This window comes from Phoca vitulina, unplaced genomic scaffold (assembly GCF_004348235.1).
Source record: "Phoca vitulina isolate PV1807 unplaced genomic scaffold, GSC_HSeal_1.0 scaffold1, whole genome shotgun sequence".
Classification (NCBI taxonomy): Eukaryota; Metazoa; Chordata; class Mammalia; order Carnivora; family Phocidae; genus Phoca; species Phoca vitulina.
Genome location: NW_022589704.1, coordinates 43,581,210 through 43,604,661, shown reverse-complemented (window position 1 = coordinate 43,604,661; position 23,452 = coordinate 43,581,210). Strand labels below are relative to the sequence as shown.

At 42.3% G+C, this 23,452-nt stretch overlaps 2 protein-coding genes across 7 annotated transcripts in view; one reads left to right on the top strand and one right to left on the bottom strand.

Moving 5' to 3' along the window:
• HIBCH (3-hydroxyisobutyryl-CoA hydrolase) overlaps window positions 1-6,771 on the bottom strand; it is a 182,610-nt gene extending 175,839 nt beyond the window's left edge. The window contains exons 1-4 of one of the 3 annotated variants that reach the window (XM_032406112.1): window positions 6,590-6,771; window positions 5,640-5,815; window positions 4,012-4,242; window positions 3,268-3,374 (exon numbers count right to left, since the gene is read on the bottom strand). In XM_032406112.1, coding sequence (XP_032262003.1) covers window positions 3,268-3,284 — 17 coding nt within the window. In that variant the 5' untranslated portion in view covers window positions 3,285-3,374; window positions 4,012-4,242; window positions 5,640-5,815; window positions 6,590-6,771. Of the gene's footprint in view, window positions 1-3,267; window positions 3,953-4,011; window positions 4,243-5,639; window positions 5,816-6,589 lie in introns of those variants that run through there. The other 2 variants (XM_032406122.1, XM_032406116.1) reach the window with 2 other exon arrangements.
• MFSD6 (major facilitator superfamily domain containing 6) overlaps window positions 5,535-23,452 on the top strand; it is a 69,696-nt gene continuing 51,778 nt past the window's right edge. For 2 of the 4 annotated variants that reach the window (XM_032406095.1, XM_032406098.1), the window contains exon 1: window positions 6,859-7,074. The gene's annotated coding sequence lies outside the window, so the exon portion shown is untranslated. Of the gene's footprint in view, window positions 5,719-6,423; window positions 6,465-6,858; window positions 7,075-23,452 lie in introns of those variants that run through there. The other 2 variants (XM_032406096.1, XM_032406097.1) reach the window with 2 other exon arrangements.

Genomic DNA, 23,452 nt, shown 5'->3' with positions numbered 1-23,452 from the left:
GTCATGATCCCAGGGTCCTGGGATCGAGCCCCGCATTGGGCTCCCTGCTCACTGGGGAGTCTGCTTCTCCCTCTACCCTTCCCCCCCTTCTTGTGATCGATCAATCTCTCTCTCAAATAAATAAATAAAATCTCAAAAAAAAAAAAAAAAGTTCGGGGCACCTGGGTGGCTCAGTCATTAAACATCTGCCTTCGGCTCAGGTCATGGTCCCAGGGTCCTGGGATCGAGCCCCACATCGGGCTCCCTGCTCAGCAGAGAGCCTGCTTCTCCCTCTCCCACTCCCCCTGCTTGTGTTCCCTCTCTCGCTGTGTCTCTCTCTGTCAAATAAATAAATAAAATCTTGAAAAAAAAAAAAAAGTTCTTCTCTAGGCTTCAATGACAACACCCTCCTGAAATTCCTCCTTCTGTGGCTAATCCGCCCTCCTATACCAACTGGTAAATGTTGACCTTTCCCGGGGCTCTATCGTATATTCTCTCTCCAGGTGATTCCCTTCGTTCTCACGATAGATAGTACGGAGCCCCTCAGTGCTGATGACTGCCAACTCCAGCTCTCTCTTCTGAGCTTTGGACTCATATTTAACTGCCTACTTCACAGCTCCACCTGCAAGTCTTACAGGCATCTCAAACGTATTATGCCAAAATGTGAACTCTTCCTTTCTTCCCTCCAACCTGCTCCTCCCACAGGCTTCTCCCTCTCAGTAAAGGTTATCACCATCCACCCAGTTTGTGCGAGCCAGAAACCTGTGAGTCATTCTTACCGCCTCCTTTCCCTTGCCTCCCACACCCACTATATCACCAAGCGTGCAGATACATTTCCAAAAACTCTCTGGCAAATCCATCCGCCTCTCTCCAGCCCCACAGTTCCACTAAGCTCCAAGCGCCTGCTAATCTCCCTCCTCCCCGATGGGTATTTTCTAAGTGAGTCTCACTTCCACCTCTGCCCCCTCCATGCCGTTCTCCACACAGCAGCTACAGCGATCTTTTTAGGGTACATATCAGACCCCTTACATGTCCTTCAACGGACTGCACTGAATGTAAGGTGAAATCCAAAATGCTTCATATGAGCCACGGGCGGCTGCCTCCTGCCAGCTTATCCCACTTTATCTCTGGACATTTCCCCTCCGCCCCCCACTCATTCTGCTCCTCACCATAGCTTAGCCCTTTGCCACCCCATAGCTGCCCCTGTTGTGGGGAAAGGTGTGCCCCGAACCCTTTTCCTACTTATGTCTCGGTCTTAGTTTACTACTTCCTCAGAGGCCTTCTGCGTCCTCCAATCTAAGTTACACCCCTCCATTCTTCCCTTACATAGCTCTTTGTTTTTCTCCCTGTGGAAGACTGCCAGTTGACTCCCCAAATCCACTCACCCCTTCTTTTGTAGTAATAGAATTTATTTAGCTCGGCATATGGCTGCTCAGCTAAACTATGTTTCCCTCCTTTGCACCCAGATGTAGATGTGTGACCGTTTCAGCCAAGGGCATATGAATGGATGTGACATGTACAAACACTAGGACTTCTCTTTGGGTGACTGGGCTTACACTTCCCCATCCCATGTACTGGGAATGGTGGGATCTGAAGCAGTCACCTGGGACCAGGGTTGGAATCCATGTGTTGTATGGATGGTGGGACCACACTCACAAACTTGGCCTGCCTACTTATGGATGGTTATATGAGAAAAACAGATTTTAATCATATTTAACTACCAGAATTTTGAATCTCTTCATCATAGCCCAGGGGCCTTGGCCGGGTTTCAAGTAGAGGAGTAAGGTCGGCAGGTAGCACATCCAGGAGGCGTGCCACAATGTGGATGGTGCCCCCACGGTATTGTGTAGCACTGTGGGACTCCAAAGAAGTGACATGGTCAGATATTCTTAAAAAGGACTTTGGTTACAATAGGGAAAATTGATTGGATGAGAGAACACACTGAGGCAGAGAGATCAGAGAAATGGTTGTTATAAGGCAGAGGAGAGAGAACCTTATGGATGAGCCTAACACAGGGACAGAGAGCAGAAGACCAATCCCAGGGATATTTTGAAAGGTGGTCTCCAGGGAGCTTGGTGTTGACTGGGTGTGGTAGGCAAAATCATTGCCTCCTAGAGATGCCCATGTCCTCCTTCCGGAACCCTGTGAAATGTTACCTTACATGGCCAAAAGGACTTTGCAGATGTGATTAAGTTAAGGCTCTTGAGAGGAGAAGATTATCCTGGATTATCAGGATGAACCCAATGTAATCACAAGGGTCCTTATAAGAGGGAAGCAGAAGAGCTCAGAGCCAGGAAGGCACGCTGACAACTAAAGCAAAGGGACAGTGGTGTGCTCTGAAGATGGAGGAAGGGGCCACGAGCCCAGGAATGTGAGCAGCCTCCAAAAGCTGGAAAGATTAAGGAAGTGGATTCTCCTCTAAAGCCCACAGATGGAAGACACTTGAAGACACCTTGATTTTAGTCCAATAACACCCATTTTGGACTTCAGACTTCTAGGTAGTAAATTTGTGTTGTTTTGATCTGCTACGTCTACAGTAATTTGGTACAGCAGCAACAAGGAACTAATACACTGAGTGTGTGGGTAAGGGCGAAGGGGGCACCAACTGGGCGGATGACCACTTGGGAACCCAGAAGTAAGACTGAGTGGGGGAGGGGCAGAAGCTAATGAGGGGCTCATGTGGGACTCAGGGCCTATGAAACAACCAACTGGACAATTGACCTATGGATCTGGCACTCAAGAGAAAGTGTCCCTGAGAGAGGGATTTGGGGGTTTCCTCAAGCATTCTGTGACTGAAGTGAAGGGAGTAGGTGAGAGCAAGCACAGAAAAAACAGAGTTAGAAGAGAGAAAGGCCTAGAACAAAAGCCAAGTGGAGCATACAAGGGCCAAAGAGGAAAAGAAAAACCCAGGGCTTGTGGGTCACATAAGTCAGAGGAAAGGAGAGTTTCAAGGAAGAGACAGTCAATATAGCAGTCCTCCCTTATCCATGGGGGAGACATTTTGAGCCCCTGAGAGGATGCTTGAAACCGCAGAAAGTTCCAAACCCCATACATACAAATTTATGATAAAGTTTAAGTCATACATTAGGCACAGCTAAGAGATCAACAACATTAACTAGTACTAAAATAATTATAACAACATACTGTAATAAAGTTATCTGAACGTGGTCTCTCTTTCAAAATAGCTTATTGTATAGTACTCACCCTTCTCCTTCTGATGAGGGGAGATGATGAAATGTCTCAGTGATGAGATGAAGTGAGGTGAACAACGTAGGCACTGTGACATACCTGTTAAGGGGGATCATCCGCTTCCAGACCTCGGTTGACCTCCGGTAATGGAAACTCAGGAGAGCAACACCACTGCTAAGGGGGGACTACTGTTGCGTCCAATGTCGCTAACGGGTAGACAGAGAAAAGCAGATGACACCATTTGCATAAAAGTAAAATCCCCACCCCTCCGTGTGGGAATATAGATGTTTCTAAGTATTTCTAAGATCGAGGAAGAAGGACTGGTTCAGAGCCAGAGCCCTGATGCTAGACTACCTTGGCTTGAATGTGGATTCTACCACTTAGTGGTGTGATCCCAGTCAAGTTACTTAACTTTGATGAGCACCAGGTTTCTCACTTGTAAAACGGGGTAGGAACAGTACCTACTTGCATCTGATTGTTGAGAGAATTAAATGAATAAATACACATATGGAAAGTGCCCTGCCCAGGATAAGTCCTCTTAAGTGTTAGCTATTGCTGTTATTATCATTATTACATATTGTAATGTGTTTGTTTCGTTATTTTAGAATAATAAAGTCTGCCAAAGGAAATAAGAGAAACAAACATCATAAGGAGGAAATATAAAATTAAAGTAGAAGCCGGTAGCTGGGGAGAAAAGTAGTCTGTATGTGAGCCGAACATAGAGGAAGGGCTGAAAGGTCTGAGTATGCACCGAATATGCTGATGTGTAAATATTCATGAAGAACGTGAGACACTCAGTATTAGGAATAATAAAATGGTTAAAAGGTTAAACTGGCTACTCACTGGTGACATCTACACAGCCTCCATTAGTTCTTTGCCTGAGAAACGCAGATAAAATCCATAGCTACTCATCAGCCTAACTGGTGAGCTAGAACTAGAGCCAGGCATCCTGGTTCCCACGTCTCAGCAGAGAAAGCATGTGTTGGCTCTGGTCCCCGGCATCGCCTATCTGTCAAGTCCCCTGGTTCCACCTCACTTCTGGTCCTTGTCCCCACACTGACGACACAAGGAAGGCTGAATCAAAGAGAGAGGGAGAGGGAGAGAAAGGCCCAGGTTCTATTCATATTTCATAACATATACCACCCACTTGTACCCTCTCCCAAGTGTGTTCATCTACCCTCTCTTCTTCCCCTGTATTGTACATTGATTCAAAAAGCATAAGATCTCAACATCTTAATTTTGTTTTTGCGCCTCTCTGTAGGGTGACCTCTGGGATAGCCAGCCTGGCAGTATGTTGGGGAGCTAACCACCACACCCCCAAATTACCTCATGGGGGTAGGGAGATGCAGGAGTGGCAGATCTCTTTTCTTTGGTGCATGTGTGCATCTTCTTAGTTCTACTGAAAAGGGAAGGGGCTGCCAGGAAAAAATTCCTGCCCTAAAGAGGCCAGTGAAAACATTTTGTGCTATGCTAACCCTTGAAGCTACCCTGTCCTATCTGAAAGAGAAACACCAGCTTAAATCTCTAGGGTGATTCGGCTTCACTATTCAACATGGAGCCACCTTTGAGCTTCTGTAGTCTAAGAGCTACCCTTTTTTCCTCCAATTTCTTCCTGCTCTCCTTCCTCTCCTTCTATATGCAGGAGAGGATTTGAACTATGTTAGACCTTTTTTTTTTTTTTTTTAAGGTTGCTTCTTTAATAGCTGGACAGAAAAGAATGATGATTCTATTACAACAGCTACCAACTTGGTACTTGTGAGCAGTCAGTTCCAATAATGCAGTAGGAAGCCACGCTATACCAAAATCTCTAACAATCCACCTAATCTCTTTCATTTGAAATTTTAGCGTTCACTGCCTTTGTTTTTACTTTTCTGCAAAAGTACTGCAACTGGATTTAGCATGAGGCTAATGTAGTTTAAGCTTCTGGGACCCTTCCTGGCCTTTGGGGGGAGAGGGGGCCGATAGTGACTTTGTGTTCATAATTTTGTTTTATTTTTCCTAAAGAGGGAACCTCAAATCCTAAAGCTTCAGGGCCTATAAAATTCTCATCAATATGATTTCGGGGTTAAGAGCTTAAATCCTGGATATAAAAAAAGACTTCTCTTCCTTTTATTATTTAGTAATTTTGGAGAGGTCCCATTAATTTTCAGCCTCGGTTTTATCAGTTGTAAAATAGGAATAATATTACTGTACCTTTAGGATTATGGTAACGTTAAATGGCCCTTAAACAGTGTTTCATATATAAGATATGTTCCTAAATGTTAACTGTAATCATTATTGTTGTTGTTATTGCCTGAACAGGACCATAAGCTCCCTGAGAACAGTATCCTGCACCCCCAGAGCCCATCACAGGCGCACAATCACTGAGGGAATGCTACCTTTTACAACCAACTGCACTCTCCCCACCTTCTCATCGCGTCTAACCAGAAATACAACTTTCATTACGTTCTTAGTGCGACACAGACGGTTACCTCTTCAGCGACGCGCCAGATACTCAGTAGCACCTTCCCAATTTGAAAGGCTGATTTAGCTTCGGTGTATCTTTCCCCGGTGAGTCCTGAAACCCCACTGTTTGCCTCGGTCCACTGGCCCCTTCCTCTCTCCCTGGTCAACTGAGGACAGTCGGCCAAGGTCAGGGCTAGAGGCGCTGAGATAATTCGTTAAGAGCGTCAGCATTGTGTTTGCACTTAATAAGCGCTCAATAAATGACGATGGTGATGATTCCCAAGCAGGCGGCCATCTACTCCCCGCACCCTCCCCCGGGAGCTAGGCCTGCATCACTAGCCTGCGGAGGGAGCCGGGGTGGGGTGGGGTCGGCTCGGGAGCGGGGACACAACCACGGTCCGCTTTCCCCTCCTCCGCGCGCTTCGCCCGCAGGGCCGGTTCCGGGGGTCCCCCGGGGCCGCCGGCGCGGGCGGGAGGCCGGGAGGCGGCCGCCGACGCATCCGCCGCCGCCGCAGGAGGCGGAGCGCTGCACCTGGCGGCGGGTCCTCGGCGCTCAGCCCTGAAACGGGTCCAGCCGGTAGCGAGCGGCGGAGGCCACCGGGCCGCGGGGAAAGAGGAGAGAAGGTCGCGCCGGCGGGTGCGCTCGGTTCGCCGCTGCGGGTCGCCCCAGTCGGCACGCATCCCTCGGCCGCGCCCTGCCCGCCGCAGCCCCCGAGGAGCCAGCGACCCGCCGGAGATGGTGCGCGCCGCCCCGACAGCCGCCGCCCCGGCGCCCCGAGCCGCCGCCCCGCGCCGGGGGGAGAAGGCTCCCCGCGCCCCGCGCAGCTGAGCGCCAGCGCCGCCCGCAGCAGGTGAGTCCGGGCCTGGCGCGCGGGGAGGGGGCGCCCGGCGGGGGGCGGCGCGGCAGCCCCGCCCGAGCTTCCCCTGCGGGGGCGGCCGGCCCAGAGGGCGGGGAGCTCCCCTCCGGCGCGCACACCTGCTGTCGGGGGGGGGGGTGGTTTCAGAGGCGCGGCTCCCGGGGCGAGCAGGTGTGGGTGTCTCTGCTCCCAGCCCGGCTCTTCCGCCGCTCCCTCCCTTCCTCCCTCCCTCCCCTCGGCTTCTGTGTCGGTTGTCATCTTTATGGGGCGCTGGGGAGGCTGCAGCCGGCACCCCCGGCGCGCCCGACGCGGGCAGCACTTCCGCAAACGTAACTGGGGTAGGGAAAACAAAGGCGCTGCCCGAGGGAGCCCTCGCCCGGCTCTGGCAGCTGCAGGGGGTGGGGGTGGGGGTGCCGGTGCCGGTGCCGGGAGAGGGCTAGGCCCCCACGTCCAGGCCCTTCTCTGCCCAGCTTGCCTGGCGCCCTTGCCATAAACATCCTCGGGGAGGGAAAGGGGGAAGCGAGAACCTGCAGACGGCCCCAGTGACAAGAACAGGACCACTTGTGTGCCAAGAGAAGGAAATTGACAGCGTCTGATTCCCCAGGTGAATAAATGCGAAGAATTACCTTTACCCCCATGCCTGCTACCGCCTTATGCTTCTTAACTGAAGCCTAACATGGTCTAACATGTCCCTAGAGCTTTTTTGAGATACTAATGGGGGTTACTAGCCTTTCTGGGTCCTATTTATTCCCCAACCCCCTGTAATTTTAAGTAGGAAGGTGAAAAATTTCAAATGCAGCTTATCCCCTCATTTCTCTCTTCGCCTCGCAGACAGGTGGATTAATTACCCGTAAGGCAGGCACACGGTGCATTTTACCTCTCCCACACACATTCACAACCACAGGCATTTCCTTTTCATCCAAAAATATTCAATAAACACCTTACAAAGCTCCTGGAACAGATAAAACCTTGCCTAATAGTTGTAGGAAAGAACCTTAAAAAGTTGAGGTTCTAATAACAGTTGGTGTCCAAATAGTTGCGTGTCCTTGGGCATGTCACACCTTCCTCAACCTTAGTCCTCTCACATGTAAAAGGAGATGGTTGGATAGTATGGTAGCCAGGTTTCCCCTTATTTGTTCTAGAAGTTCAGGATTTTGTGAAAATCTAACCTCTTCAATGTAGAGAAATATAAGGGAGTGGGTGGACAGTTGACCAACAACAGATGTGTATTTAGTAGATTCCTGGTGTCTGCAGAGCATCCCTTCCCCAAGACATGAGGAACTAGCCAGCTAAAGGCATATGGATGGCCTTGCTAAGTAAAGGGAGAGGATAGGAACCCTAGTCAATGGTAAGATTGGCTTTTGACACTTTAAGCAGCTGGCCATTAGCAGACATGCAGGATATTTTCATTTATTTAGGTAGCCAGATGGCTTGTGTTTATCGCAAGTTGCAAGTAAAATTTAGGATTGCTTAGGAGGAGGCTGGGACATTGCTGTTGAGCCCGGTGTAAGACACTGGGTGAGTAGGAGAGAGGATCACATTTCAATAATGTGTTAAAGCTACTAAGCATGTTTGCAGTAATTTATTTCTAAGGCCCTTTCTGTTTGTGTACAGATGAGGCAAACTAAAACATAAAGATAAAACAGCAAGGTTTGATTGTTTGGTGGTATGAGGTATTGGATCACCAAGTCTGTCTGGATTGTTGACGGTAATAAGGCACTTTTTGAGTACTATGTTCAAAACACCATCTTACACACTTAATTTCTAAGTCTCTGTGAGAGAAGTCTTTTCCCCAGCATTGTGGATGATGAAAAGGAAGCTGAGAAGAGTTAAGGAATTTACACAAACCACATAATCAGTGAGAAGTGGAGTTAGATTTGACCCCATGTTTCTGGCTGCAAAGCCTAGGAAATTTCCACATGATGTTCCTCTTTATTGGGGATCCATTGGGCCGTACCACTACGCAAGTGCCCTCCCTTGCTTTTTGACTTTGAAAATTAACTACATTTCAGTGTACATATATTACATATGTTAACATTTATCTATGTAAGATAATCTGTACATTTATATTGCATGCATATTAATGCATATATACTCATTTGTTCTCACCATTTTTAGGCTGAAGGCAAGTGTAAGAAAAATGAAAATAACCAAAGACATATTTAGTATTAGACCGACAGGTTTTTTTGGCTTTCCTTTTTTCGATATTCAGGAAATCTTGATTTAGCGATCACATTGTAGGGAAAGGGAGATATGCAATAAATGTAAATATGTCTGTTAGCCGCTTTGGTACCTTGTCTTGGGAAAAGTCAAGATACAGTAAGTGAAAAGAGGAAATTGAAAAAGAGATTTACATGCATATACCTAAACACATGTGCCGGTACACATACACCTCATTGTCCCCAAACAGTTGACATTGGCTACGTGAAGGAAGTAGGATGGGGTGGGGTGATAAGAGGGTGCTTTTACTTTTTTCCTTACGAAGTTATGTTTGGACTTGTTTTTTAAGGGTCTGTGTCAGCCTGATTTGTTTCCCTAAATCCCAAATGACACATTATGTAGTACTTAGCCCTGTTGATTTCAGTAACATTTCTTTCCTAGCCGGTTTTCCTTCTCCATATTTAGAAGACACTTATTTACTGTTTTGTAAAATGGCACTATCTTAATTTAGTTGGCCAGGAAGCTTTTGGAAACTATCAGAGTCATTTGTTAAAACAATGATTTACTGGGGGCGCCTCGGTGGCTCAGTCGTTAAGCGTCTGCCTTCGGCTCAGGTCATGGTCCCAGGGTCCTGGGATCGAGCCCCGCGTCGAGCCCCGCGTCGAGCCCCGCGTCGGGCTCCCTGCTCGGCGGGAAGCCTGCTTCTCCCTCTCCCACTCCCCCTGCTTGCGTTCCCTATCTCGCTGTGTCTCTCTTTGTCAAATAAATAAATAAAATCTTAAAAAAAAAAAACCAACACAATGATTTACTGGGGCAGAGCCCCAAAGAGAAAACCAAGCCAAAACTAAATAAGCTAAATGTGAAACACCTAAACCTTGAGCCTATATATCAGTATGTATTTGCTATAGATATTGCAACTCATCTTGCTAGTTTGTGGGTCTAAGTAGCTCCCAAGCACGCCCACACCCCCACCTCAGCACCAACAAAAACTACCCAGAGTGTTGTATTAAAAGTAGCCTCCATCTGCCTTGGTGCAATGTAATGTAAATGCGGCTGAGCAGGGGATGTGCAGATTGTGTTGAAGGGATTTTTGAGGCTTGGAGATGTGAGTGAGAACACTGTATTACCTCATGCCCTGGTGGTCCTGCTGCATTTTAGGCTCGGGGGGAGGGGTGGAGCAGATGGAATGAAATCTAGGCTCTGAGAAAAACCCATATTCCAGAGGGATGAAAGAGGATTGAGTAAAGGAGGGCTGAGACACCTTTTTTTGACATTTGTTCTCACATGTGTTTGAGAAGGGAAGACAAATCTAGGGAACATGTTGCAAATAGAAAACAGGGAAGTCCAATTTTGAATAACTCTGAGGAAACGTTTTGATCCGAGACCAGGAGTGGAACCGGGGGAGAGTGGGAGTCTGGCCCTCATGAGTCAGCAGTGGCCAGGGGGAGCTGTGGTGTGGCTTTGTTGAGGATAAAAGGAGAACTGGAAAGAGGAACTGATGTTGTCTCAACAAGCCTGATTTATAGGTTAATTGTGCCAAGGGGAAGGGCGTAAGGAGCCTGGTGTGGTAGTAAGCTGCCTGAGTGGCTATGTAGAGAGACCTCCACTGCACAAACAGGTGCCCTCTGCCTTCCCCAAGCTGTTTCAGCATGGGCCCTGCTGCCCATGGGGTGCCGAGCAGCAGAGGAACTCTGCAACCCCGGAACAGTGGAGGAGCGGGTCCCTGTGAGCCATGTGGCAAATTCTTGTCTCATAACTGCGCTGGGTACTTTTAGGGACAAGATTAAGAGAGAACACACTTGGGCCCAAGGTAAACGAGGCCTCTCTTAACAGCGAAGTCTGAAGCCCCTACACTAAACATAAAGCAGAACCATACAAAGTGACAGGCATGCCATCTATGATTTAATGAAATACACTGATCTGGTCCAGCGTGGTCAAACTTTTGCGCCTAATATGGAGTACCTTCTTAATTCTCTTTCAAAATAAGTTCTGTGGAACTGTGTTGAATGAACAAATGAAACCCAAATTCACCTATATGAGGGAGTTTGAATAAAAGATTTTATTGTTATACTCTCAGAGGGTAAAAATGACACACATTTTAATTTTATTCGCTGTATAATCAGATTCCCTATATTTTGAAGGTATGACATCTTTTTAAAAATTATTTTTTATTAAAGTATAGTTGACATACAATGTCACATTAGTTTCAGGTATATAACATAGTGATTCAACAATTTATAAATTATGCAATGGTTACCGCAGTGTTAGTTACCATGTGTTACCCGACAAAGTTGTTACAATATTATTGACTATATTCCCTATGCTGTACTTTTCATCACCATGAATTAACTGGAAGTTTGTACCTCTTAATCCCCTTTACCTATTTTGTCCATCCCCTCAACTTCACCATGGCAACCACCAGTTCTCTGTATTTATGAGTCTGATTCTACTTTTTTGTTTGTTCATTCATTTTGTTTTTTAGATTCCACATGTAAGTGAAATCATATGGTATTTGTCTTCTTGTCTTACTTACTTCACTTAACATAATACCCTCTAGGTCCCTCCATGTTGTTGCGATTGGCAAAATATCATTCTTTTTAACGGCTGAGTAGTATTCCGTTGCATGTATATACACCACCTCTTCCTTATCCATTCATCTGTCAGGGGACACGTGGGTTGCTTCTATAAATTGGCTATTGTAATGCTGCAGTAAACACAGAGATGCATATATCTTTTCGAATTTGTTTTTTCATTTTCTTTGGATAAACACCCAGCAATGGAATTACTGGATCCTGTGGTAATTCCATTTTTAATTTTTTGAGGAATCTCCATCTTGCTATCCTGAAGATACAAAATCTTTTAAGGGTATCTCAAAGCCCTTGTTGCAGGCCTTTTCAGTTGTCTCTACCAGTAAGTGGGATCAGCCCAAGTAGAAGCAGACTTCAATTTAGCAACTCCCTGTGACTTTTCAGGAACTCCAGGATCAAGGGTGTCCTGATTGAAACTCAAATGCCTTGTTTTTTAATTTTTTAAGATTTTATTTATTTATTTATTTGAGAGAGAGAGTGAGCATGAGCAGGGGGAACAGCAGAGGGAGAGGGAGAAGCAGGCTCCCCACTGAGCAGGGAGCCTGACACAACGCTGGGGCTGGATCCCAGGACCCTGGGATCATGACCTGAGCCGAAGGCAGCCTCTTAACCGTTTAACCGACTGAGCAACCCAGGCACCCCATCAAATTCCTTGTTTTTAAAATAATGCCTCTTTTGTATTTTAAAAGTGATAAATGCTCACTGAAGGAAAATCCAGCAAAGTATAAGGAAAAAAAATTTAAGTAACTCCTAACTTCTCAGAGATAGCCCTACTAACATTTTGTTACTGTTTTCTTCAAGTTTTTTTCTAAAACATATTTTATATGAAGTACATAAACTTATGAGTATAAACTTTTACAATACATAAGTGTTTGTGTCCTGCTTTTTTTCACTTAATGGGATGCATACATAGATCATAAGCATTTCTCCATATTCTATTAATTCTACTCTATTAAGTTCTATTTTGCTCTCATTGGCTATACCATAATTTATTTAACTGCTCCTATTACTGATTGCTTCATATGTTCCAGTTTTGATTATTATGAAAAGTACTGAAATGAACATCCTTACACTTAAATCATTGCATTCTAGAAAGGTTATACTTTTCTCAGTTAATGAGAGTCCCTATCAGTCTTCATCCTGGTAATGAATGAATATTTTCATTTTCAAAAGTATTGGTATGGCATGTATGTATTTTTACTTTAAAGGGCTAGGTAATCAGTTTTTTTCTGAAAGAAATTGATAGCTCATGTTAACTCTCAATTTATCAGAGTTCTAACAGTATAAGAAACAATTTTAGATTACATACACTGGAATGTGCTTAGGATTTAAATTATTTTTTTAGATGATAGCATTTAGGGGATGTAAATAAAAATCAGAGATGGTGGCTGCATGTCTGTAGAAAAATGTACTTTAAATCTTGAGGTCTATATTTTGATCTAAATTATAAATTCACAAAAGATGTGTCTGAGCACCTATAAATTTCTGTTTAAAATGCCTTGTCTTATGGGTAGATTGTACTTTCTTTAACCCTCTTAACTTCCTCAGTGTCTTAAAAGAGGTCAGAACATCCAGGTAATAACACCAGTCTTTTACTGAATAAGCTTTCATCAACAACACATTATAAATATCACATTATTTTACAAATGTATGCCCGTATGCACGTAAGCGCTCTAACATAATCTTTTATTACTAATACCTGGAATTGTGTTTTTATTTCTCCTTATAATTCTTACTTTTCCATAGTCTGCTTTTCCTGTGTTCCTAGTATTTTTAGATCTTGAACCCATAGTCCCATACTAATATATTTACCTGAGTCAGCCCTTTTCTGAAAAGATTTGGGAAAAAAAAAATGTGTCTCTATGTATAAAACAGATTCACATAACAAGGTTTAAAAATAAACCAAAAAGCACTTTAATAGAATTGTAATTAGTCTTTTTTTGTTTTTACTGATGTATCTTCTCTATAAATTGCTGCTCAAGTAGACCAAGCAAAAATTTATTGGGGAAAATCTTTCTCTAAAACCTTAAGCAAGTCGCTTCTTTCAGTATCAACCTTTTAAAAACCTTTTGTTTCATGCTTTGAAAAGATAAGTCTAAGATTTTCCATGTTGCCTTCTTGCCAGAGAAATAAAGATTGCATTTATATTCATTAAAACAGTAAATCATTTGACCATAGAGTCTTCAAAAGGTAAGTGTTGACTTGCTGCAATAGCCAGGTCCCCTGGGGCCGGGCTGGCGCTGACGGGGCTGCAGCCTGCCCTCTTTCTCTCTCCTCTAACCCTGCACCTCTTCTGTTACCTGGAAGGGGTCTGAAGACACCATTTCAATGCGAATAGATTTTCCAGGCTTTCACATGAAAAGAGTTGTGCTCATAGGGCCCGCTATCTGAGAAAACGCAGGACAGAAAGCTCAAAGAATTACATTAACATTTGAAAATGAGTGGACCGCTTATGTGCGACCCATGTATTTAGTGCTTTCAAAGACTTCTGGCAAAGACTCCATGGCTCCCACAGGTTGGAACTGTTGCTCGGGAGGACGCAAGTGGCTGGGCTCCCATGCCCACTGCTGTGCCTAGAGGGGAGTGAGTAGGAATGCTCTGGATGGGCCTGTCTTGGGAGACATGTTGCTGACATTCCAGACTGAAAAAGAGCATTTCCTCTCATTTAAAAGTTATGCACTCTGGGGGTGCCTGGCTGGTTCAGTCGGTGGAACGTGCGACTCTTGATCTCTGTTGAGGCCTACATTGGGTGTAGAGATTACTTAAAAATAAAATCTTTAAATAAATAAATAAATAAAAGTTAGGCGCTCTAACTTTTGGTTCTTCCAGCACTCTGCTTCAGTAATCTGGGCATTTCCACCGCTTAGGTATTAGTTCAGAGGGAACTGGTTTCTAAGCTTCCGCAGTCGAAGTACAATGAATATTGGAAACACAGCCTATTCATCAGTTCGGTTATCCTCAACCGACAATTTCCTTGCCCTTTCTGGCTATTGCTCGTTGACTGCGCTTCGGGTCTGTATGTACAAAGGTCCTGTGGCCCGGCCAGCCCCTTCAAGCCCTCCAGTCTCCTTTCTGACAAATAAACGCAGAGTGTGAGCAGCACCTTGTCCAGTGACTCTCACCCCATCTCAAACATCCACTGGATTTCGTTGTTGTTGGAGAAGCTCACATGATCAAAAAATCTTTTTAAAAAAAAACCATTCTGTTCATGTTGTAATTTGAACTGTTACTTACTCCTCACACTGGGCTTGTTTTAAGGCAGGAAGTTAAATAAAGGCATAGAAGGAAACAAGGTTCTGGGGCCTGCTTCACATTTATGCTGTAAGCTCCTGGCACAACACTTAATCAGAAACCTAAAACAAATAAATAGGAATTTGCTTCCATGATGATTGATAAAGTCTAAGGATCTAAACGACCGATTTTTGAATTATATTTAGTTGTGTCTTCCGCAAAGTGAAAGTGAAAATCCACTTGGCTTTTTGCTAAAGCCACATTTAGGATTAAAGACTATTTCCTCCCTCACAACCACACCCTTAAGAGATGAGAATAACTTGTTCCTTTCACTCTCTTAGCAGTATGAAGGGAAATACGGTAGGATTTCGGCTCCTATCTTTCACATTTATTATGTTACAAATATAATTAAAATGTTCCTACAGGTGGCTCTATTTTAAATGAATAGGTATTTCTGGCCTGGAGATACCTAATTATCATTCCAGTCCCTAATGAACAATGTTCTCTAGTGAGCCAGTGTGCTTCTTCTCCCCGCCCCACACCCCTGCCCCCCCCCCCAGAAAAAATTAGGCTGAGGACGTGGAAATGGATGTGAACATAAATTTAGTCTTGCTTTTGCTCTCTCTAAAGTAAATAAATCAATCTTTAAGAAAAAAAAGAAAAATGCTATTTCATACATTATTTCATTTAAGCCTTAGAATCCCTCTGTAGGTTAGTTGACTTGGGTTCGTGTTTTGATCCCCATTTCACAATGAATAAAGGGAGGCTCAAAGAGGCACTGATTTGTCAAAGCCAGGAGAGCATCTCTGCACTTCCTAAAATTAATCTGTCACATTAAACTTTAGCAAAATACTATATATATATATACTTGTGTGTATATATATATATATGTTGCTATCAGGTGCTTGTCAAAAATAATCTTTATTGTGAGTTTACAAGAGTAAAGGGCAATATGCTAAGTACTAGATTCCCCATTCAAGGAGTTTATAATCTAGTTGGGAAGACAAGAAATGCCTATAAAAAAAAAGCAATAAAATTATCCACAAGTCTTACCACAGCTCAGGTATGAGCGTAATCAAAGGAGTCAGGAGAATATTGTAAGTTGATTCCATTTCCAGATGTTATAGAAGATTGCATTAAATGCAATTCATAGAGTACTATCTAAAGTAATTCTAGGGTCACCTGGATCCTGGGCTCAGTCAGTTAAGCATCTGACTTTGGCTCATGTCATGATCTCAGGGTCCTGGGATTGAGTCCCTCCTCTCAGGCTCCTTGCTCAGCGGGGAGTCTGCCTCTTCCTCTCCCTTTGCCCCTCTCCCCACTTGTGCTTTCTCTTTCTCTCAAATAAATAATAAAATCTTGAAAAAAAAAGTAATTCTATCACAGGATGTTAGTATTTATAATCAGTGTTGAGACCAGTACACTAAAATAAAAGATCAAATGTTAGGAAATCCTTAGGGGTTGCAGTAGCAAAATATTGCCATTCTGTTTTCCACACTGAAGCTATAATCTTCATAAAATACAAATGTGGCCATTGTATTCTCCTGTTTAATTCTCTTCAATGGCTCTCTATTGTGCTCAAAATGAATACCAACAAGTTCTTACTATATATCAGGTGCTGTGCTAAGAGTTCAATATGCATTATGCTTTTTCATCCCCCCAGCTACCCTAACGGAAAAGTATTATTATATTCTTCATTTTGTAGATGCGGAGACTAAAAGAAGGAGCTTCCTCAAGACCACAGAACTAGTCAGTGACAGAGCCAGGATTCTAATCTCTGCCAGTCTCACATCCCCTACTCAGCGACCCCTTCGTAGCGTGTAGAAGGCCCTTCTTGATCAGGCCCTCCCCTGCTCCTCCTCTTGTGGGTTACTCTCTCGTCCTTGAAGACTTCCTTGAGGCCCCACCCCAGAGATTCCTGTGTCAACTATGCTTGCTCCTGTTTTAACATATAGCACAGTGCATTGTGACTGTGTTTACCTCTCTCTCTCTCACCACTAAGCTTGATATTGATAGCAAGGACTGGGTCTTCACCATTGGAATTATGGATCAGCAAACACGCATCCCATCCAATGATTGGTGCTACATTTATATTTGTTGGATTAAAGAACGTCTTTAATTTTCAATAGAAGTCTCTAATGTGGTATTCTGTGTTCTCTCCTGTGACCCCTCAGTTTGATTTGTAGGGCCCTCTGTGATCTGTTGCTGTGTGCTAGCCTCAGATGCCCCTCAGCCCCCACATGAACACTTTAAGGATCTCCTGTTATCCCTTCTTTTCCACTATCCTGGAATAGTTTTCCCATTCATCTTTGCCCAAGACAAATCCTGTACATCTTTCGGGGTTCAAGTTAAGTCCCTCATTCTCTTAATAACGTCTATCTGAAGTTTGGGCTCTCTGCTCTGAGCTCCAGACGCACCCCATTGTCTGTAACATTTCCTGTTAATTATGCGGGGCTTCGTAGCTTCCATTATTCTTGTCATTTGTCATTGAAATCTTCCTTGTGTTTTGGGTTTATCTTGTCAACTATAAAGCAAGCCTTTGAGGCCCAAGACCACGTTTTGGCCATCCCTGTCTAGTAGCTACACAATGCCTTGAAACATAGGCTCTGCACAGACTGTCTGGATTTGAACACCACCAGCTCAGCCTCTTGCTCCCTACTGACCTTGGGCTAATCATTTACCTTCTCTGTGGCTCATTTTCCTCATTGTAAAGTTGGGAAAGTAATCTTACCCCAGAGGACTATTGTGATGATTAAGTGAGTTAATACATTTTAAACCTGTAGCAGATATTACTCAAGTGTTGTTGTGTTGTAGTTGGTAATAACTGTGATAATAATATAGCCCCACTGAACCCTTATGAAAATAAATATGTTGTCAAGATGGCCAACCACGAGGTATGTATTCGCCACTGTATGAATCAGTTTGTCACCCAGCAGACAGGTTTTGCTATGAGCCTGGGAAAGGTCCACCAAGAATAAGAGGGATGGCAGGTTGTGGGAGGAGTTTCCGTCAAGTGGAATGATGTTGGTAGCAGCTGTGGGAAGCAGTGAGTGTCTGGAGGGCTCAGGCTGGACCTTGGAGGATCGAGCTGGGCTGACAGGACTAGAACCAGTTTTGACTCTTTTACAATTTGGTTTAGCCATAGAGGAGCCATGTCAAAATGCTCCAAAAGGAGGAGGAAGATTCCAAAATAGTCATTCACCTCTATAGACCTTAATGCCTTTGTAGCTTGTGTAACTGTTATAAAACCAACCTTATGTTTCTTTTTCATGACATTGGCTAAAGGTCTAGCAGATCCTAAGGCAATCCTTACGGGAAAAAGATCTGTTGGAATTGACATTGAATGCTAAGCCTCTGAGGAAAGCTCTTTCTGGAAAATTCTGGGGGTTGAACTCAATGTTCCAGAATGTAGTGGCTGAATACCAGGACTCTAAGTCTTGTTTAGAGGGGTTTCTCTATGTCTGCTGATAATAAATTGCAGCAGTAGAGACCTGCCCTGAGACTCATATTGCTTAAAGGCACGGAGAATGGTCAGTAACAGTTGACAACGTAGAGCTAGCTCTGAGGGTTCAAAATGTGGATTTTCCCATTTTTCAGCCTCAGTACTGGTCTCTGGGCAATACCGAGTTATGATAGAAATGGTGCCAAGAGGGGACTGTCCTTTCTGTGTTTCCTCTCCATCACTGAGAGTTATGTTGCTGCTACTTTATGTTTGTAAATCTGACCTTTGGCAATTATTATTCCAAACGATATATTCAGGTTTAAGGGGTTTTTTTTCCCCCTGAAAAGCTGAATCCATTTCCATACTCATATATTTGTGGATACCTCAATACATGTTTGAGCAGTTTCCATTTAAATGCATAATGAAGATAGCTATCAATTTTAACAAGAATTATTTCATCACCTGTCATCAATAATTCAGAAATACCTGCTAGTTGATTGACTCAGTAGAAGTACTGGTAGAATGTTTTTCCAGGTTTTAAAAGGCTGTGTTATATTTTCACGGTAATGGTGTTGATTACTATCATTAGAGAGTGCTAGGTGAGAAAAGTTTTCTGCTTTTCTAATAAATAAAAGTCCTTCTTATCCAAGTAGGATTAACTGCAAACCTATAGTAGAGATTTCCCAGAGAAGTTCATAAATTTAATTCTGTGTATGATTTGTAATGTCTTCTCTCCTTTTTAAAAGTTTCTTTTAAAAAAATCTTTGAAAAAAAAGACTTTAAAAAAAAATCTTTAAAAAAAAAAGAGGTTTAAACAAAATGTTAGCTTAATGGGTTCATGTTGTTAGACTACTTAATAAACAATACCTCTCCTTGGTTTGTAAACAGACTAAGTACTTCATCCAGCATATAAATATTTTTACTGCTCTTTATACTTGCTCTATCAATCCTTATGGCAAATTAAATGTAATCTAAGTCAGCCAAAGCATGCCGTACTTTGGGGCATATTTTAATTTTATTAAAATACAGAGTTTGTTTTGGTTCATTTACTTCTTTTTGTCCCTGATCCTGTGATCGTACAGATGACTGTAGTTGAACTGTGTTTTGTCACTGTGTTTTAAATGGGATTGTTTTGGTTCCTTCTCCTCAAAATCTAAATATAACCTGAAAATATTAAGTCTAAACATTAGTGTCCTGAATTGAAACTAAAAGTTTTTGTTTATATTTTTAGAATTGAAATTCTTATGAATTCATATTCTTATGGATATGACATTCATACAAAGGTACTGAATATGATAGGAGAAGAACATTCCAGTAACTACTTTGCATTTGTTGATACTTAGAGAACTACTTAACATCTGGACTCATGGAGCAAGAGAAACCTTGCATGAACTTATGATAATCAAAAATCATTTGAATAAGATGGTGAGGAAAGAATGGTTTGGGAGAAAGTCACTCAACAAGGTTTAAATCAACATTCAAATGTAAGGTATTTTGCAGCTTTGAATTAGCATTTGGGCATCAGTTCTCAGCATCACTTGGACAAATCAGAGACTTACGCCTTTTTAAAAGGACTTGGTGTCCTTCTGTGACCTACTTGTTAAAGACTCAGTGGTTGATTTATGGAGGATAATTAATTAAAGCCCACCTGATTGGAATTCATAGTCAGAATTCATTCTGTACAATTCTGAAAACTATTTTTAGTCTGGGATAGAAGGGTACTGGTAGCTGTTTCAGTTATTATCTTTTATAGAGATAAAGCTCACATGACTGCATATTTCTTTTTCAGTTTTGATTTTTATTTTTTAAAGCAGAGATAGGCACGTACAAAGTTTTTTTTTTAAAGATGAACAATTTTATAGAGCTCGTTTAAAAGTAAAACAACAACCAGATTCTACCCCATTGCTCACTTCCCATCAGAGGCAACTCCTTCCTCTGCATTTTAGGCTACCATTTTGATATTCACCTGTGTATTTTTAAATAAAATGCTTGTATTCTTAACTCTTGATTTTTAAGTGTAGGCATTATCTACTGTCTTCTCACTATGGAAGATACGGATTTAACTCTTCTTTCCTGCCCCAGCTCTCTCTACCTATTCAACCTTCTCATTTCATATCTTCTCAATGTGGTGATGTGGCAATTTTGGAGTTCAGTAGTCACTATTTATTTGCATTAGTATGACTGTGTACTTACAGCTGAGACATGCAGTAAACTATGCTTATTTTTCTTTTCCTGTGCAACTTTTCGTTTTCTTGTAATGTTTTGCTTACTTAACTTTCTCTGTACTGACCACTAATTCAGCCCTAAACTCTTCACCAATTATCTAAATTTCCTCTTGGGACATTCAGATGTACTGTTACTCTGTCAGTGTCATTTTGCTGTTAAAGGCTGTCTGGGGGCCTTCAGACCTGCCCCCTGCTAGACCCGCCGCCCTGTGTGTCTGGCACGTAGCTGTCACGCCGGGACCTCCAGTCACCAGCGTGCCTGTGTCCCTTTGCGTCTCTCCCACGTCAGGTCTTTTATGTCCTGTATCCTCTGTCTTATTCTCTCTTGATTTAGTCCCTTGTTTTGGTGGCACACAACCTGAGAAAGGGTACACAAGAGGTATGTTTTTTTGAGAAATTATGTAGGTGAAATGTCTTTATTTCACCTATAAACTTGAATAATGATTTGGCTCGCCATAGCTCCCACTGAGAAATCTGAAGTCATCTCTGGTTCCTGATCCCTAGCATGTGACACATTTTCTTCTCTGAAAATTTGTGGCGTCATCTGTGTGTCCAAGTGTTCCGAAATCTTCATGATGTGCTCTGGCTTGGGTCTGTTTTATTCTCTGTGTTGGGCACTCAGTGGGTCATTTCAGTCAGATAATTCATAGCTTTCAGTTCTAAGAAATTTTTTTGGATTAAAAAATTTCCTTTTCTTAATATTCTTTATTTTCTCTTCTTGGAGTTCCAATTTTTTAGATACTTGACTTGCTGGATGATCCAGTATTTGCCTTGTCCTTTCTTTCCTACTTTCACCTCTTTTCTTTTTTTCTTCTTTGTATTTTAAGTTCTTAAGTTCATTTTTGTTGAAAAAAATATATAAATCTGTGACGCTTTTACACATTGAATGCATCCATGCGATAAAGACCCAGATCAAAAAATCCTAAAATTCTCAGCACCCTAGAACCCCATCTAGTCACTACCTTCCCCAAGGGGAACTACTTTTAAAAATTAAGCTTTCTGTTTTGAGATAACTATAGATTCACATACAGTTGTAAGAAATAATACAGATAGCCCGTGTATCCTGTGCGCACTTTTCCCCAGTGGTAACATCTTGCAAAACTTGAGTACAACAGCACAACCAGGATACTGACACAGATATGGTCAAGATATAGAACATTTTATCACCACCTGAATTTCTCACGTCTCCCTTCTGTGGCTACCACCGCTTTCCTCCTGCCTTTGCTCCGTATGGAACCCCTCCCAATCCCTTATGTGTTCTCCATTTCAGTAATTTTGTCTTTCCAATACAAATGATCTCAGGGTCATGAGTTCAAGCCCTGCACTGGACCCAGCAGGGTACATGATACATGAATGGAATCATATGTATATAATCTTTTAAGATTGGCCTTTTTTCACTCTTTACAGTTCTCTGGAGATCCTATTCGTCCCCTTTTATTGCTGTGTAATATTCCATGGTATGGATGTGCCACAATTTGTAGAACCATTTGTCCCCTGAAGGACATCTGGTTCTTTCCAGTTTGGGGATACTACAAATAAAGCTGCTATAAATATTTGTGTTGGTTTTGTGTGAAATTTTTTTCATTTCTCTGAGATAAATGCCCAGAAATGCGATTGCTGGGTCATATGGTAGTCACGTGTTTCAATTGTTAAGAAACTGCCAAACTGCTTTCCAGAGTGGCTGTACCATTTTATATCCCCACCAGCAATGTATGAGTGATCTAGTTTCTTCTTATCCTTATCAGAATTTGGTGTTGTCACTATTTTTACTTTAGCCATTGTTACACACGTGTAGTGGTATGTTTTTAATTAAATTTACATTTCTCTAATGGTTAATGACAAGGAACATCTTTTCCTATGTTTATTTGCATCTATATATCCTGTATCTCCTCTTTGATAAAATGTCTTTTCATGTCTTGGTTCCATTTTCTAATTGGATTGTTTGGACTTTTTTTTTCTTTTTTACTGTTGAGTTTTGAGAGTTCTTTATATATTCTAGATACTAGTCATTTGTTGAATGTGTCTTGCAAATATTTCCTCCTATTATAATTTGTCTTTTCATCCTCTTAGTAGAGATTTTTGCAGAATAAGATTTTTTAATTTTGATGAAGTCTGATTTATCAGTTTTTCCTTTTATGAAATATGCATTCGGTGTTAAGTCTAAGAACTCTTTGCCTAGCACTAGAGTCTGAGGATTTTCTCCTAGGTTTTTTTTCTGAAAGTTATGTAGTTTTACATTTTACATTTAGATCCATGCCCATTTTGAGTTAATATTCATATAAGGTGTGAAACTTAGGTTGATGTTCATTTTTTGCCTATTGATATCTAATTGCTCCAGCACCATTTGTTGAAAAGGTTATCTTGCCTCCATTAAATTGTTTTTGCATCTTTGTGAAATATCAGTTTGGCATATTTGTATAGCTTTATTCCTGGGCTCTGTGCTCTGTTCCTTTGATCAGTGTGTCTTTTCTTCTGCCAGTGCCACTTAGTCATGATTATCCTGTAGCCGAAATAAATCTTCTTTTTCAAAATTGCTTTAGCTATTCCTGTTCCCTTTTCTTTCATAGATTATTCCTAGGGAATAATGTTCTCTATATCTACAAAAAAAATCTTGCTCAGATTTCGGTAGGGATTGTGTTAAACCTGTGTATAAATTTGAGGAAAATTGAAATCTTTGCTGTGTTGAATGTTCCAATTCATGAATATGGTATGTCTCTTCTTTTTTTTCTTTTAAGTGGGCTCTATGCTGGGTCCAGTGCAGGGCTTGAACTCATGACCCTGAGATCAAGACCTGAGCTGAGATGAAGTGTCGGATGCTTAACCAACTGAGCCAACCAGGTGCCCCTTTCCATTTATTTAGATTTTTCTTTCTTTCATCAGCATCTTGTAGTTTTCAGCATATAGTCCTTTGCATTAATTTATATTTAAATATTTCTTCTTTCCAGGAGATTTTGTAGATTTCTTGGGATTTCCTACACAATCATGTCATCTGCAAATAGACACCATTTCTTTCTTTTTGATCTGTACACCTTTGTTTTCTTTTTTGTCCTTACTAAAATGGCTAGAGCGTCCAACACTACGTTGCATAAGAGTGGTAAGACCGATGGTCTTGCTTTGTTCCCTATCTTAGAGAGAAAGCATTCAGTCTTTCACCACTAAGTGTAATGTTACCTGTAGGTTTTTATAGATGATCTTTATCTAATGGAGGAAGTTTCTCTCTATTCCTGTTTTTCTGAGACTTTTCATGAAATGAGTGTTTAATTTTGTCAGAATCTTTTTCTGCATAAGTTAATAGGATTATGACACTTTTTATCGTTAGCTTGTAATATGGTGGAT